Raw genomic sequence first — 13,807 nt, 5'->3', positions numbered from 1 at the left:
GTGTATTTACTGTATATATGTCAGTGAATAGCTGCATCAACGGCAGTTACTATCCGTGTCCCCTCAAGTGAACATCCTCAATGTCCTTTCACATTGGATCCCAAACAATGGATCATAGGACCTTTATCATGATCGCACAGGTGAATATAGTTGGCAAAGTTAAACATTACTCTGTGTTTGTGTTTGCACGATAACTTTTGGTAGTAGTGGCCCAGACACTAAGATTATAAACTAAGATTATAATTTTAGTAGTTGCTGTCATCTAACTAAACACAAGGTGCTGACTACTCTGACAGATCACTGCTTACTAGGCCTGTGCGATGAAACAGTAGGAATATGTACCAGTGATAAACACTTCATCAATAGCAAAAAGAAAACGAAAAAACCCTGAGCTTGCTCCCTCCCTGTCTCATGCCTTGATAATGGAGCCTGCTATGAGTGGCACACAAATACCCATTCGTTTAACAGATGTGTTGTTCAGTTGTCATCAACAACAAGAAGCATAAAGGGAGACAAATGAGTCCAGCCAGTGAAGACGGTGAGGAAATTGTTAACATAAAGGGACGGGTCAGTTTGGCAGTATGACGTTTTTTGGTTTCTCTAAGTCTAACTCATATCAGAACACCATTGTGTGTAAACTGCAGGAAAATTGTCCCGCCCAAGAGTGGGAATACAACAAACTTATTTTATCACCTACAGCAAAACTGTATGACAAAACATCCAAACAGTATAAGGACATAACTTACTACTTTCCTCCTGGTCTTTATTTAAAAGTGATAATTAAAAATGATCAATAATTATCTATATCAACTCACATGAAAATTGTTTTATCACAATATCAACTAGCCCTACTGCTTACTGTGCAAGGCAAACATTTTACTGTCTATTGTTCTTGTGTGTATTTTTATAGTTTTGGTTGGTTGTTCGGTCTGCTACTTTGGTCCAGACTGAAATATCCTAACATTTCCATGATTTTTTTTAATATGCATTCCCCAGAACATGAATCCCACTAACTGTGGGGATTCCATTATGTTTCCTCTAGCGCCACCCTCAGGGTGACATTTTTGGCTTTTAGTGAAATATCTTGACATCTTTTGGATGAATCACCATTAGCTCGTTGTTGGTATTGGCACATAATTTGGTACGGACATTCATGGTTCCAAGAAGATGAATCCTTATGATCTTAGTGATCACTTGACTTTTCTCTAGTGCCACTATGAGATCAAAATTTCAATTCATCCAGCTTAATTAGCCTCAGTACTTTGTGTTCTATGCTAATAAGCAAATGTATCACCATGATAACTTGCTAACCTACTATGATGAACATGAGACTCAAAAACAAACCCCTCTTCTCCTCCCACCCCTCCCTCTCCCTGCTCGGTTACATTCTGCCCAGCCCCTCCTTGAATCCATGAGATTCTCTGATTGGTTAGAAAGGTGAAGCTCACTCGAAAACTTTCAAACTATTTCAACCAAGAAAGTTTAGAAAAAAGTTACTTACTATCAGCATGTTAGCTCAAAGCACCTCAGCCTTGAAGAGCTGCTAACATCGCTGTAGACTCTTATGCTTGTTTCAGAGCAGTTGCATTTGGATGTAGCTATATTATTAATGTCTCCTTTCAAGTTTGATCTGCTCAGTCTACAGCTGTGGTCATTTGGCAGATCTGGCTGAAGTAGTACAGTACAACCGGAATGCTTGAAAGTCAGCATTTTATATCAGCGTTCTACAAAAAAAGAAACATTCAACTGAACATGAACTATAGCTTGTAATTCTTGTGTGCTATGACTTTAAGTGGGTGATACGAGCAGCAATATGCAAACAGTGGTCATGAGAACAACCTAATCACAGTGCAGCCCAATCAGCTCTGAAATCACACTGTAACCTCACTTTTCTGTTGACTGTGTAATGATTTACCACAAAAGACCTTGCTAGTTAATTTGACTTGCTAAAATCCCAGCACCTGTTAGTTGAGAACTGTGTCCCTGCTTGCTTTTTGGTCGCCATTTCTGTATTCACCAAAAACGGGTCCAAAGTCCAAACTCCGATGACTGAAACTCTGGATCATATGGGCTTGGAGCAATACAGTCAGGACCACCTTCACCCCATTACCGTAGGTTTTACAAGCATGTGATTCAAATGAATAGAATTCTGACAATTTTAAGTCCTTAAGCTGTAAGATTAAATGGCGAGGTCACATTGCTGAATTGTGTGGGGTGAAGCATTGCCCAGCTGGACTGCCGTTCTCTGGTTTGATATTGACAGCATTTTATTGTTCATGTAATGTCACTGAACGCCACATCCTTACTCCAAGGACCAACAGCGGATCTGTTTGCATCTGATGGTGAGATATTGTCTTTTACACTGAACTTTTCACCTGTTGCTGACTCCCACTTGAAGACATTGTTCAGTGATCTCATAAAATAAATTGGTCATGGACGAGACTTAACACGTGTCTGTCAAACTGTCTTCAAATGCGTCAGAGTTATGTTTCATGTCACTTACACTAGGGTGTGTGTTATTAGATCCCACCTGGACCTTTGCTTTCTCATATTTTTGTGCTGGGTTGAATTTCAATTCCGAGGGTAGCATATGGTACCAGGAGCAGAGGAGGAATGTTGGAGCTTTGTTTGATTTTCTAAATGTAGTGAATTATCCATGACAGCCTGAAGCCCGTAGGAATGGCATGATGGGATAAATTAAGTCAGGATTAGTGATTTGTGCTCTTTCGGAGCAGCTCTCAGATTATCACCATTGATTTACAAAGGTGTGTTGTTGAATTCTGTGAGTTAACTAGATAAGGATGCAAGTAAATCTACTATTTCCCTTAAAGTATATATACAGACCACTGTCTGCTTGATACTGAAAAAAAAGTTGAATTCCTCTTATTCCCAACATTTGTCTGTCTAATAATATAAATATGTGGATATGTAGCAGACAAATACATATAAGCCTGTGTGTACTACCTGGTGCCCTTTGTTCTTTATCTGCCCAATTTTTTGTGATGGTGATTTCAGTGTAACATATCATAGGTTGCTTTTGCTGCCTTATGTTTACTATGTCCTGCTTTCATGAGTGCAGTTTTAAAATAACAGCATATCTCTATCCTACGTGAACAGGTGGGAATGACGTAGAAGTTAAATTCCTGGCTGATCAGATCAATTCTTGGATTTATATTTATAATATTTATATTTATATTATTAAACAATAAAACACAGCATTTACTTATTCTTCTGTGTAAAATGTAAGAAAATACTTTGTCAGGCTAGTTAAAATGTTCTAATAATTTTCCTGTCCACTGTGTACTGCTGAACCATGTCACACAGCAGCAGCACCCTATGGATTTTTTGGTCAGGTTTCCCGCAACTAACCATTTGTCAGCCACAGTCCACTTCACTGTTTGTTGACCTGTAATCAGAAAAGTCCAGTTTTCTTTTTTTTTTTTAATTAGATTTTTTTTCCTTCGCAATGTCTTCTTGTTTTTGTATGTATGTATTTCTGCCTCTGTGTGAGTAGTGAGCACACTGGTTTTGGCAGGATGGCTGTTTTACATAAAAACCTGAGGAACACATACTTGTGAGGAAGGCCAAACTTAATAACTTTGTTCTGCATTCTCTGAGATAGCTCAAATGAAGGATAGTTTAAAAAAAAAAGGGGGCCCTCAGTTTGATGAGAGGTTTAGAGTATTGGTTAAGAAAATATCCTGGATCTAATTAAAATTCTTAACATTCCATTCATAACTCAGGTTATGCTCAAGGTCTTCATGGACTTAAAGTCCTTAGTCTCAATAAACTTAAATAATCCTGTTTTACCAAACACAGCTGGGCATGCATCTCATACATATGTTTCCTCTGCCAGGATCCAATTTTATGTGAGGAAAGTATTGTTTACTCTTAAAGAACCAGCACCAGAAACACTGCAGAATATCTGTGTTCTTACACGCTGTGATAAATCACCTGCAGGTAAACAGGTTTTACCAATTAATGAATCCTTTGTGTGACATTATTGTGGGCTCAGCTTGTACCAGGATTGCTCAACCTCTGGAGCTAAGTATGGCTCGTGGGAGGAGAAAGACTTGAAGATTCAAATAGTTTTCTGTTTGTGGAAGTCAGAATACAGAATGTTGAGAGGATTATTGAAGGACATTTAGACTGAGATGAAGGAATGGATGAGTGCACTCTTTGATGGAAATGATCAGCATTATTATGTATGAAATACAAAACATAGTTATTGCAAAGATTATTTAGTGTTACCTAAATGTTTGTGGCTTGCTAACCTATTATACTGAAACAGTTTTTTTTACGCTTATGTGGAAATCTGGAATTCCCTTTGTTTGAGAGTAATTCTTTTTTTTTTTGGTATTTTTTATGCAAAAGGCACAAAGTCACTTCCACTTATGTCTTATCTGGGATTTCATAGACATAGAATCACTGTTGTGTGTAGTACTTGTAAGTTTCAGTACCAATAATGAAACAATGCTCATTTCAACATCTTACTTTTTGTAATATATAAACATTGTTCTACAAATCCTCTTTTGCATAAAACAAAAATTTTGTTTTAGAAAAATAAATTGCTGTCTAAAATCCACAAGATTCTGCTTTTACACATGCTTTCTGATTAAAGAAGTATATAGTACAAATTTGGGAATACAATGCCAACTTTTCATACAGTCACATTTTGGTCACTTCCAAAAAATGTATTGAGGTTCAGTACCCAGTCAATCACATGTATGAACAAAAACATTCACATATTAAGGTGTTAATAGTTTTTTTCTGTCTTTCTTATTCATTAAATCATTAAATATATTATAAGCAATATTTTTATGTGAACAATGAAGCAATATTTTGGATTGCAAGGAAGCAATGGATCAAATTACTATATATAAGAGAAATGTATCACTTGTGATAAACCCACAGAGAATCACCACCTGACTCTGCGGTTCCCCTCAACACTGAGCGTCTTAGCTTCTTTCAGCTTAGCGTGTAACTACTGGTTTGAGTTATCCTCAAAACTCTCACTAGTTTTGTTTTCCGCAACAGCTGGCAACTGTTTTCAGTGAGAAAGCATAAAAGCACTCTTCACATTACCTGGCTACAGCAGGTAGACAAAGTTAGCAGCTAGCTGGTGAACATGGGTGAACACTTAGCAGGTGTTTGTGTAACTCTGACAACTGAGTCATACAAAGCTAACATCTATTTCGAGGGTTAACATGCTAACCCTCATGACATTTCCTTTCTCTTCTTCTGTCATGAAACCCACTGTTTGTGGGTTATGTTGTGCACTCCCTAAACTGTCCTCATAACTACAGTACAAGTACAATGATTTAATCTTGTAACTCCATAGATGCCACTAACAGAGTCATGTGAATAGGTGTATCGCAGATTTGCAGGTTAACACGGTTATTGTGTGTTACAATCAAATATAGTGATTTATTCGAAGAACTTTGCAAAAGGCACAGATGCTTAAAACATCTGTCTACATTTAGAGAGACAGATGTTATTCAACTAAACCCTAAAAACATTACAAGCAGTGCAAAGGTCAACTTTGGGTGCGTTTGTTTATGCGGCTGCTGTTGACTTGTCAAACTGCGATGAACATTCTCAATGATGTGTGCAGCCAATGCCGAAAACCACACATGAGGTCTGAGTTCAGTGCCCTGTCAGCGCGCTGCACAGGACATCTGTCAGCAGAAAAGACACATTCCTTATTCTCATTGCCACCACATCCTTCCCTTCATGTCCCACAGAGAGACACAGGGCTATTTTTAAGGACACTCAGGCATCCAGGATGGCTGCAGTTTGACTGATTATAACCTGGAGGAAGATGGTAAACAAAGGACATGGCATGGCTCATGCTGATTGGTCTGCCGTGGTGAAAAGTGTTTGTAGAAGCAGTATGAATCTCCTGCCTTGATGTTGTGTGAACACTGTCTTTATTTGCCCTTTGGTTTTCTTTTATACTGCAACTTGACACTTTGTTGTTTTTATTTACATTTTTAAAATATTTGTTTTTGTGGAGCCTTGTTTCCTGTAAGGTTGTATGGAATAAAAGCCAGATTAGTATGTAGTTCTAGCCTGTTTTACAGATATCCTGTCAAGCTTTTTCAGTACTGGCTGACATCTTTCATTATCATGAACAAACATAGACTGTAGTATTCTCATTTTGTGTCAGTCCTTCCCTGATCTTGGTGATACTGAAATAGCAAATGTGTATTCATCACCAACTGAAAGTAGTGCCCAGTAAATAAACTATTGACTTGGGCCTGCAGCTGAGAGTGACAGACAGGTTAGAGAAGTCAGAAAGTATTGAGAGACAGACTAACGCCAACACACTGCCAGAGTTGTGATGTTCACACCGGCTGTGTCTCTGCTGCTGCAGCTTTGTCTCTCTACATAGAGTTTACAGGTTACTGGAATGTTGAATGTTGATTTTACTTCAATATAAATTAATTTCTGATTTATTTTTGACAGAAAACGTAACTAAAATGACACTGTCTCTATATGCAGCTGCTAAAATGGTTAAAAAAAAAAAATTCATGTCTGTATCATGTTCAGATTGAGTTTAGGCTTAGAAACTATAGAGGAAGATGTCGGTTTTATGTAATGTTGCTGCTATGATGTCAATATGACATCAACATCTTTTCTTCGTCATACATGAAAAATAGGTGAGAGGCCAAATCTCTAGATAACGGCTCATGGCTGCAAGGCAGCATGTCGCTCTAACCTGTTAACATGTGCACCGAAATCAAAACCAAAAAGACGTTCCGCACACATGCTATGCATCCAGTTGATCTTTTAAGTGGATTTGGAGACAGTAACAAAGATAAAGGATGTTGGTTTATCCTTTAATGTTTGTTACTTGAGCTGTGACACCTCTATCTCAGACCTTAACTTAATCTTACTTGCCTACAACCATGGTTATGCTTGTGAAAAACAACAGTTAGTCTAAATGTGATTAAAATCATTCATCTTACTATTATCTAGTAAGAATGGTTTTGTAGTTTCAGTTAAACTGTGGTGTTTTATGTCTGTTTTAAACCCTGTAACTCACAGTAAATGTATCAGTCAGTGATTCAGTGTTTCTACAAAATACACTACCATATCAGGACCGTCTCAGGAATCCAGCCAGCCATCATAAAAATCCTTGACCTTAACCCTGCTTTAAAATCAGAATTCTAGAGGAATGAAAATGTTCTATATTAGAGCTATTTTGGCTCTGGTTCTCTGTTCTGGGGAAAAAGGCCGTATAAGACGTAATGGTCTGTAAATGTACACATACCTCTGTAGTTGAGTCATGCAGCCCCCACTCACAGGTTGAGTGGAGACCTGATAATCAGCTGCAGAGCTTGGCTTGTGTGTGTTAATGTGCCAACTGCCAAGCAACTTCTGGCTGCTTTTCTTTCCACACTTAGCCATTCTGTCTTGCACCTCTAATATCTGACTCTCTGCGTCAGTGTGAGGACAGCCCTGACCTTAAAGCTTGGTGTATCTGACACTTCAGAGATGGGATTCTTTCAGTTTAATATCTTGTATTTGGTGAGCCCTCTCCAGAGATAGAGTACATCAACACTAGCAGTTGCTGACTTCAGTTCACTGTACTTCCCTTTGACAGATGTGTTATTTCAGGTGTCTGCCCGCAGACAAATACAATAGTGTTTGTTTTTACATCATGCCATTGGTTTGGACAGCAGCTTTTGAAGTATTTTTATAGCCTTTGATCCTTCTCTTTAGAAACTGCCCTGCCTGCTGTTAAGTCTGGTAAACAGTGTGTTTGTCACTGTTACCATATAAAATACATTAAGAATGTCAACATGAGATGCATGTCTCTCACATACTGTATCAGTTAAGCATTTTTCATAGTAGTAATGTTGTGCTTGGTTTTGATAAATCAACTGCCATAAGGTTTTGATTGAGATAATTGCAAGATACATTTTCTATTATTCATGTATTTCACAGTATTCAGCTGTCAAAATTTAGCATTTAGCATTAACCACCTACAAAACATGTTCTTGAGGTTTTCATGGAGTTTTTATGACGTTAATGATAATGAGCTTTACATTATTAAATTACAACATAATTTTCTTTCATAAATGGTTTTCTGCATTGAGGATTTGTAATAGACACTGACAAAATTTGTCCAAATTTGATCCTCATGTCTTCAACAACAGTAACTTCATACATTTTTCAATTTCTATTCATTTATTCATGCTCAAGTAATTATTTGTGCAAAAATCAGACTCTGGTTCCAGCTTCAAGAAAACAAGCAAAAACAAGCATTTTATTTTGTCTCCTTGGGCTTTAGCAAATTGTGATCGGTATTTGTCACTACTTTCAACTTTTTATAGACTAAAACACCACATTGATTAATTAAGAAAATAATAGATTAATCAGCTAAGAACCCTTAGCTGTTCTACACCACACAAACATTGCCATGTAAGGTCACATTAGAACAATCTGCACCACAATAGCTTAAAAGCTTCAGTAAATATCAGATTTTTGCTTATCACTGAATTTTAAGTACCGAGAGGCAGTAAGTAGCACCAAGGTTAGGTTGTGCGAGGTTACTTAATCACTGTAGTAGGAGGCCCTTGAATATAAGAAGCATAAGAAGTCTGTTCGTACCTACTTATAAACTGTGTATTCTCTATGTGCTGGCTGCCATTCTGATAATGGCATAATCCATGATTGGTGTGCAACATCCTTTCTACTCCTGTTATCACATCATGCTAGAGCACACATGCCAGTGGCAGAGGTTCATGAAGACAGTTTGATGTCATCTACTTTCCTCTGAATTCCAAAACATATGTCGTCCTCCGTTCGTATCAACTCACGCTAGAGCTGAACAACAATCAGAATATTATTAAAATCGCAATATGGCCAAGTGCAATATCCAAATCACAGGAGCTGGATTTTTTTTGATAGTAGTAGTTACAGAGATGCCCCAGCCTACAAATCATGGTCTGCTGACATAAACATGCTTATTTGGTACAAGACCCCAACAAAAATTGCATCATTTTATATTTATTTCAGTGAAAATGACAAAGCAAAAATGACCATTCCAACTGAAATTGTGACTCATATCGCAATCACAATATCACAGTGTATTTCACAATATCATAATCACATAATTGCAATATGATTTTTTTGCATCTCATTCAGCCCTAATTCAAACAGAAAGGAGATGCTGGTGTTCCTAGGTACGGCACATACAATAAACTGGACTGTACTGCCAGCTAACAGCTAAAGAATGAAAAGTTGGTGTTGGTGTACAACTGGAATTTGTCTAAACTGGGGCTGTTCCCTAAAGGGTCGATGCATCAGTTGAGAGGTCTTTTGTCAGATGACTCACTGCATGTTTCTAGCTGCCTCACAGTACACAGAGCAATGCAGGAACAACAGTGTATCAGACTTTAAACTGAACATACAACCTTCTTAAATGACAGAAAAGAAGACGTCAGGAAGAGGAAGTACTAATCTGGCTTAATATTGCCAACACTACATTGTATATTCCTCTCTCTCTCTCTCTACCTCTCTCTCTCTCTCTCTCTACCTCTCTCTCTCTCTGCCTTTCTTTTTGTCTATCTCTTTAAAGGTACAAAAATACAGGTACATGCAAAAAAAATTATCTTAAAAAAAGTCATGGATCATAGCTACTCACTTGCTAACTAGCTAGCCAACACAAATATGCATACTGAAACATTTTGATGGCTTGGTCAAATAGTGTGTTAAATTCTCTTCTTTTCCACCTGCTGCGTTTATGTTGCAGGTTGAGGAAGGCAGCAAGGCAGCAGCTGTGTGTCTCCAGGTGGGAGACGAGCTCGTCAACATCAACGAGATTCCCCTGAGTGGCTACAGACAGGAGGCAATCTGCCTTGTGAAAGGCTCCCATAAGACCCTCCGTCTGGTGGTGAAAAGGTAGGTAACCAATCACTGGTCCCCTCCCCTGCCCTCTCCTCCTGCATCTGCTGCTGTCACAAGTGCACCACCCCCCCAGCCTAAGAGCTCACCATGGTAACATTGCCAACAAACCAAGGTGACAGAGGAGACGTAGGAGCCTGGCCCTTGAAGCTTTTTGCCTGCGCAGTGTGTCTGTAGACTAGCCGATGCTTTCTGGGATTTCTACACTGTCACTGTTGAGTTCTTGGTAGCTGGATGGTCCTGTTTTGCCAGGTTATTTTGGGTTGAAGGCGAGAGCAGTTCATGGTCTGTGACGGTTTTCATGACAATCAAGTTAAAAGAAGGAAGAGAGGTTATGGATTACATCATTCCCTCTGTTAGATAGGCAGGTGTGGGAAGGACAGACAAGGGGAAGTTGTGATGCAAATGACAGTATATGGCACTGGGACCTTTGTAACACCTTGTTGTCAGTGGCTCTCACGCCCTCTGTGATAGGGGGCATTTCTAGTTTACATTGTTTTCTTTGCCAGCTGCATTTGTGCCACACATCTCACTCTTTCTCATTCAGTAAAGAACACACTGTTGATGAACAGTGAACCCACAATAAATGATTACATTCACTCTTTTGTCAGAAGCCAGTCCTTGTGACTTATTGACTCGTCGTATTGTTTAGTATTCATATCTTGTTTAAGTGATGAATCATTTGTTCAGAGTCCTGGAGGCCTTCTTACAAATGGCCTTGCTTTGTGTGAAACACTAGCCACATTGTCTCTCTTAGCCATCTGCATTTCTCTCTATTGTATCATATCATAACGTAATCCCTGAAAAAATCCTACTGTACAAGGAAGTCCACTCTCCATTTATCCATCCACAAGGATGTGGCTGTGAGTCTCACTCATTGTCTTTTATTCTCAATGGACGTGTCTATTATTGGATTATTGGACTGAAAACAGGATTACATTGCTGTCTATAACAATCTTAGTCTATTTGATTAGTTATGTTATTTAAATGTCAATCAAATCTGATCAAACCACACCCATACAGTTCTGATGAGCAGATAAGCAATAGTTAAAAAAAAAATCTGAATAAATAACCAGCCTGCCTGAGGGAAGGTGACGTCTTTTTGAGTGAACCAGGATATATGAGCTGGGTTTGGTTACAAGGGTGATGTAAAATGTTTGATTGTTGCGTCTCAAGTGATACAGAGCAATAAGGATTTGTATGTAGACATGGAGTTGTAAGATATAAACAAGGTTTTTGATAACTGACATCCAAACACACGTCTTACTATATCATTGCTCTGCTAGATACTAGAACCAACAAGCTTATATCAGGTATAGTTTAATCTGATTGCCAATGTTAGCTACCCGCCCCAAGTCACATTTGATTGGATCAATGTATGTATACACCCCTGAGTTCACGATGACTCATCAAAAATATGTGGGTGACATGTTAGTGATAACTGTGATGTTATAGTGTTACTTAGACTGTGTTATGTTCAGATAAGGTAAAAGGGCAGGTTATTGCAGTTACTGAGTTTTCCATGTTGTCAGTGAATGTGTTTTATGTTTAGAGGTCATGAAGCCTGTCAGTCATCACAGCTACCTGACAGTGATATGTGTGACATAACATACCTGTGATTGACAGAGAGTGAGGAGTGTTGTTGTTGTTCTTGGCTGTTAGTTAGTCTACAGTGGGAGTTGAAGTCAGATAGTAGTGCTGAGATCACATTGTAAACCAGTTAGGTTTGTTGTTTCGGTGTTGGCTGCTGCCCACAGAAGCCTGTGTTCAGTTAACGGATAGAGAGCTGGTGGAAGCAGCTAACGGTTCGTAGCTTCATTAGTGAGGGATGCTACAATATTTTAATGTTTTACAGGAAAAAAGAGGCAGTTTGAACAAACTCAAAAATGAATTTTTGATAAACATCTGACACATACCAAGAGACTACAGGACAATTAACAATGGGACACTGGATTTGACCTTGGGAAAGGTTCTTTTATTTTGCTGTCTTTAAAATATTAGTGAATTTTGTGGTAGCGGTTTGAATTGTAAATATTTCTTAAATGTCTGTTATCATTATTGTAGTAGTGTGTATGAGAAACTTAGACAGTAAATGGACCCATAAGCAGTACAAATATTTCTAAACATTTCCAAAGTGTTCTGTGTCTTGGCTAATCAGCTAGCATGCCAGCAGAGGTGTCTCTGTGGTTGCAGTTTGTATTTTTCATTTTGAAACAAAGGAGGAATAGGAAGAAGAAAGAGGCAGAACTGAGGGATGTGGATATTGTCATTCCAGTGAGCTTGTGATTCAAGATGGAGAAAGACATTTCCTTACAAGGTCAAGTCTTACTGTATTTTAGACAGGGTTTTAGCCTCACAGGACTCTGTCTCTTCTGCTCGTCTATATTGAAGAATTTACTGTGTTCTGTCACGATACTCTCAAATAGGATCTCCACACAGTCATTTTCCAAGGCCACAATAACAAGTCTTGTGTCTGATTTAGAAAACAGCAAAGTGATAATTGTTCATCACAGAACCTCAAAGCTTCAATTCCAGTCCCATTTCTTCTTCTTCTTCTTCTTCTCATCCAGCTGCAGTCTGCATGTTGTGTAGAATTCTGGTGTTGGGTTTTGAAAATGCAACCTGGACCCATGTGGAGCCCTGATGTTTGTCTACAGCTTAACCTGTGCCTGAGCATGCAGGTGGCAGCCATGAAACACCTCTCTGTTTATCTCAGGGATAATGTTGGATAGTTGAACGAAGATCAGGAAACTGTCACAACCTGCTCCTGCCTACAGGTGTGGTTGGAAGGGAGGAGCTTGATGTAGCAAGTCGTGTATTTTGCATGCAGTGACTAATGTGAAACTGTTGGTGTAATGTCATATGGGAGAGGGGAGGAGAAGCTTGTCACGCGTCACAGAGAGAACAGATAGGTGTGGTAACCTGTGTGAAAGTGTCTTGTTGTCTTTGCACATGCCTCAACAAACCCAGTGTTCATTCTGTGCTTCTACTTCAGTCTGTCAGATGAGGAAATCTCTGAAGTATTGTGCATCAGGAACAAAACCGGGGTGTGAGCTGAAGTTAAATTGCACGTTTTTATGCAAAATTTGTTTAAAACTTGCCAACACTAATTACTGTATACGGTTAAGAACTATAATTGTCCCATATAGACACATAGTATTTGCATGGATTCCAGCTTCACTAACTGGAAATCCAAAAGTTGTAATTTAGCTAAGTGCAGTAAATTCTGAGTTGTATATTCTAGTTAGTGATATATCACTAAACTGAATATGGACTGCACGTGTCTTCAAAGCAGCTGTAACAACTGACAGCAAGGAATCAAACAGAATGGATAACACTTTTTGACCAGTGCCACTAGATTTCACGGAAGCACAGATCATTTGAAGCACTAAAATCTGTCGCATGTAAATCTGTCCCCTGTTTCCTTGGCAGCTAAACTCTTTTGTGCGTTCACATTATTTTACTTACCTCTCTAGGTTGGGGCAGTTAGGATTTTATTCTCCATCAGGACCCCCACAGTCTGGACTGCCTTTCTTTCCTCTCCCTTGAGGCGTTTGCTGAACATGAAACTAACTTGAGTGAATCATTAAACTTTACAGCATGAAACTGGAAGTTTGTTGTGGCATTTGGTTTCCCCCTTCTGGCTCTGATAGAGAAGTACCATACTCACTAATGTGCTTCATTATTTAGCATTGGAAGACATATTCTCTGCTATAGCTCAGGGGTAAAGATTTTGTGAGTTGCTAGGTTATCAAGAATGCTGTTTCCATTACCATGATACATCTGTGTGGCTATTTGAGATAAGTGAAGCTTGCACAGAGGTTTGGTGCTCAATCCAATTATACCCAGAAAAGCTTATTGGCCTAACTTACAGTGTAAGCATTCAGTAGGG

The 13,807-nt window shown here is 38.7% G+C and overlaps 1 protein-coding gene across 4 annotated transcripts in view; it reads left to right on the top strand.

The window, feature by feature from the left end:
- Positions 1-13,807, top strand: part of shroom2a (shroom family member 2a) — a 34,837-nt gene that overhangs the window by 2,394 nt on the left and 18,636 nt on the right. For 2 of the 4 annotated variants that reach the window (XM_087179970.1, XM_023428903.2), the window contains exon 3: positions 9,764-9,912. In XM_087179970.1, the coding sequence (XP_087036096.1) occupies positions 9,764-9,912 (149 nt within the window). Of the gene's footprint in view, positions 1-1,969; positions 2,343-9,763; positions 9,913-13,807 lie in introns of those variants that run through there. The other 2 variants (XM_087179968.1, XM_087179969.1) reach the window with 2 other exon arrangements.

This window comes from Seriola lalandi, unplaced genomic scaffold (genome assembly GCF_002814215.2).
Source record: "Seriola lalandi dorsalis isolate HSWRI2012SDOR001 ecotype SW California unplaced genomic scaffold, Sedor1 jcf7180002054885, whole genome shotgun sequence".
In the NCBI taxonomy this organism is placed as follows: domain Eukaryota; kingdom Metazoa; phylum Chordata; class Actinopteri; order Carangiformes; family Carangidae; genus Seriola; species Seriola lalandi.
The sequence above is the reverse complement of the archived record's forward strand: the minus strand, read 5'-3'. Positions and strand labels throughout refer to the sequence as shown.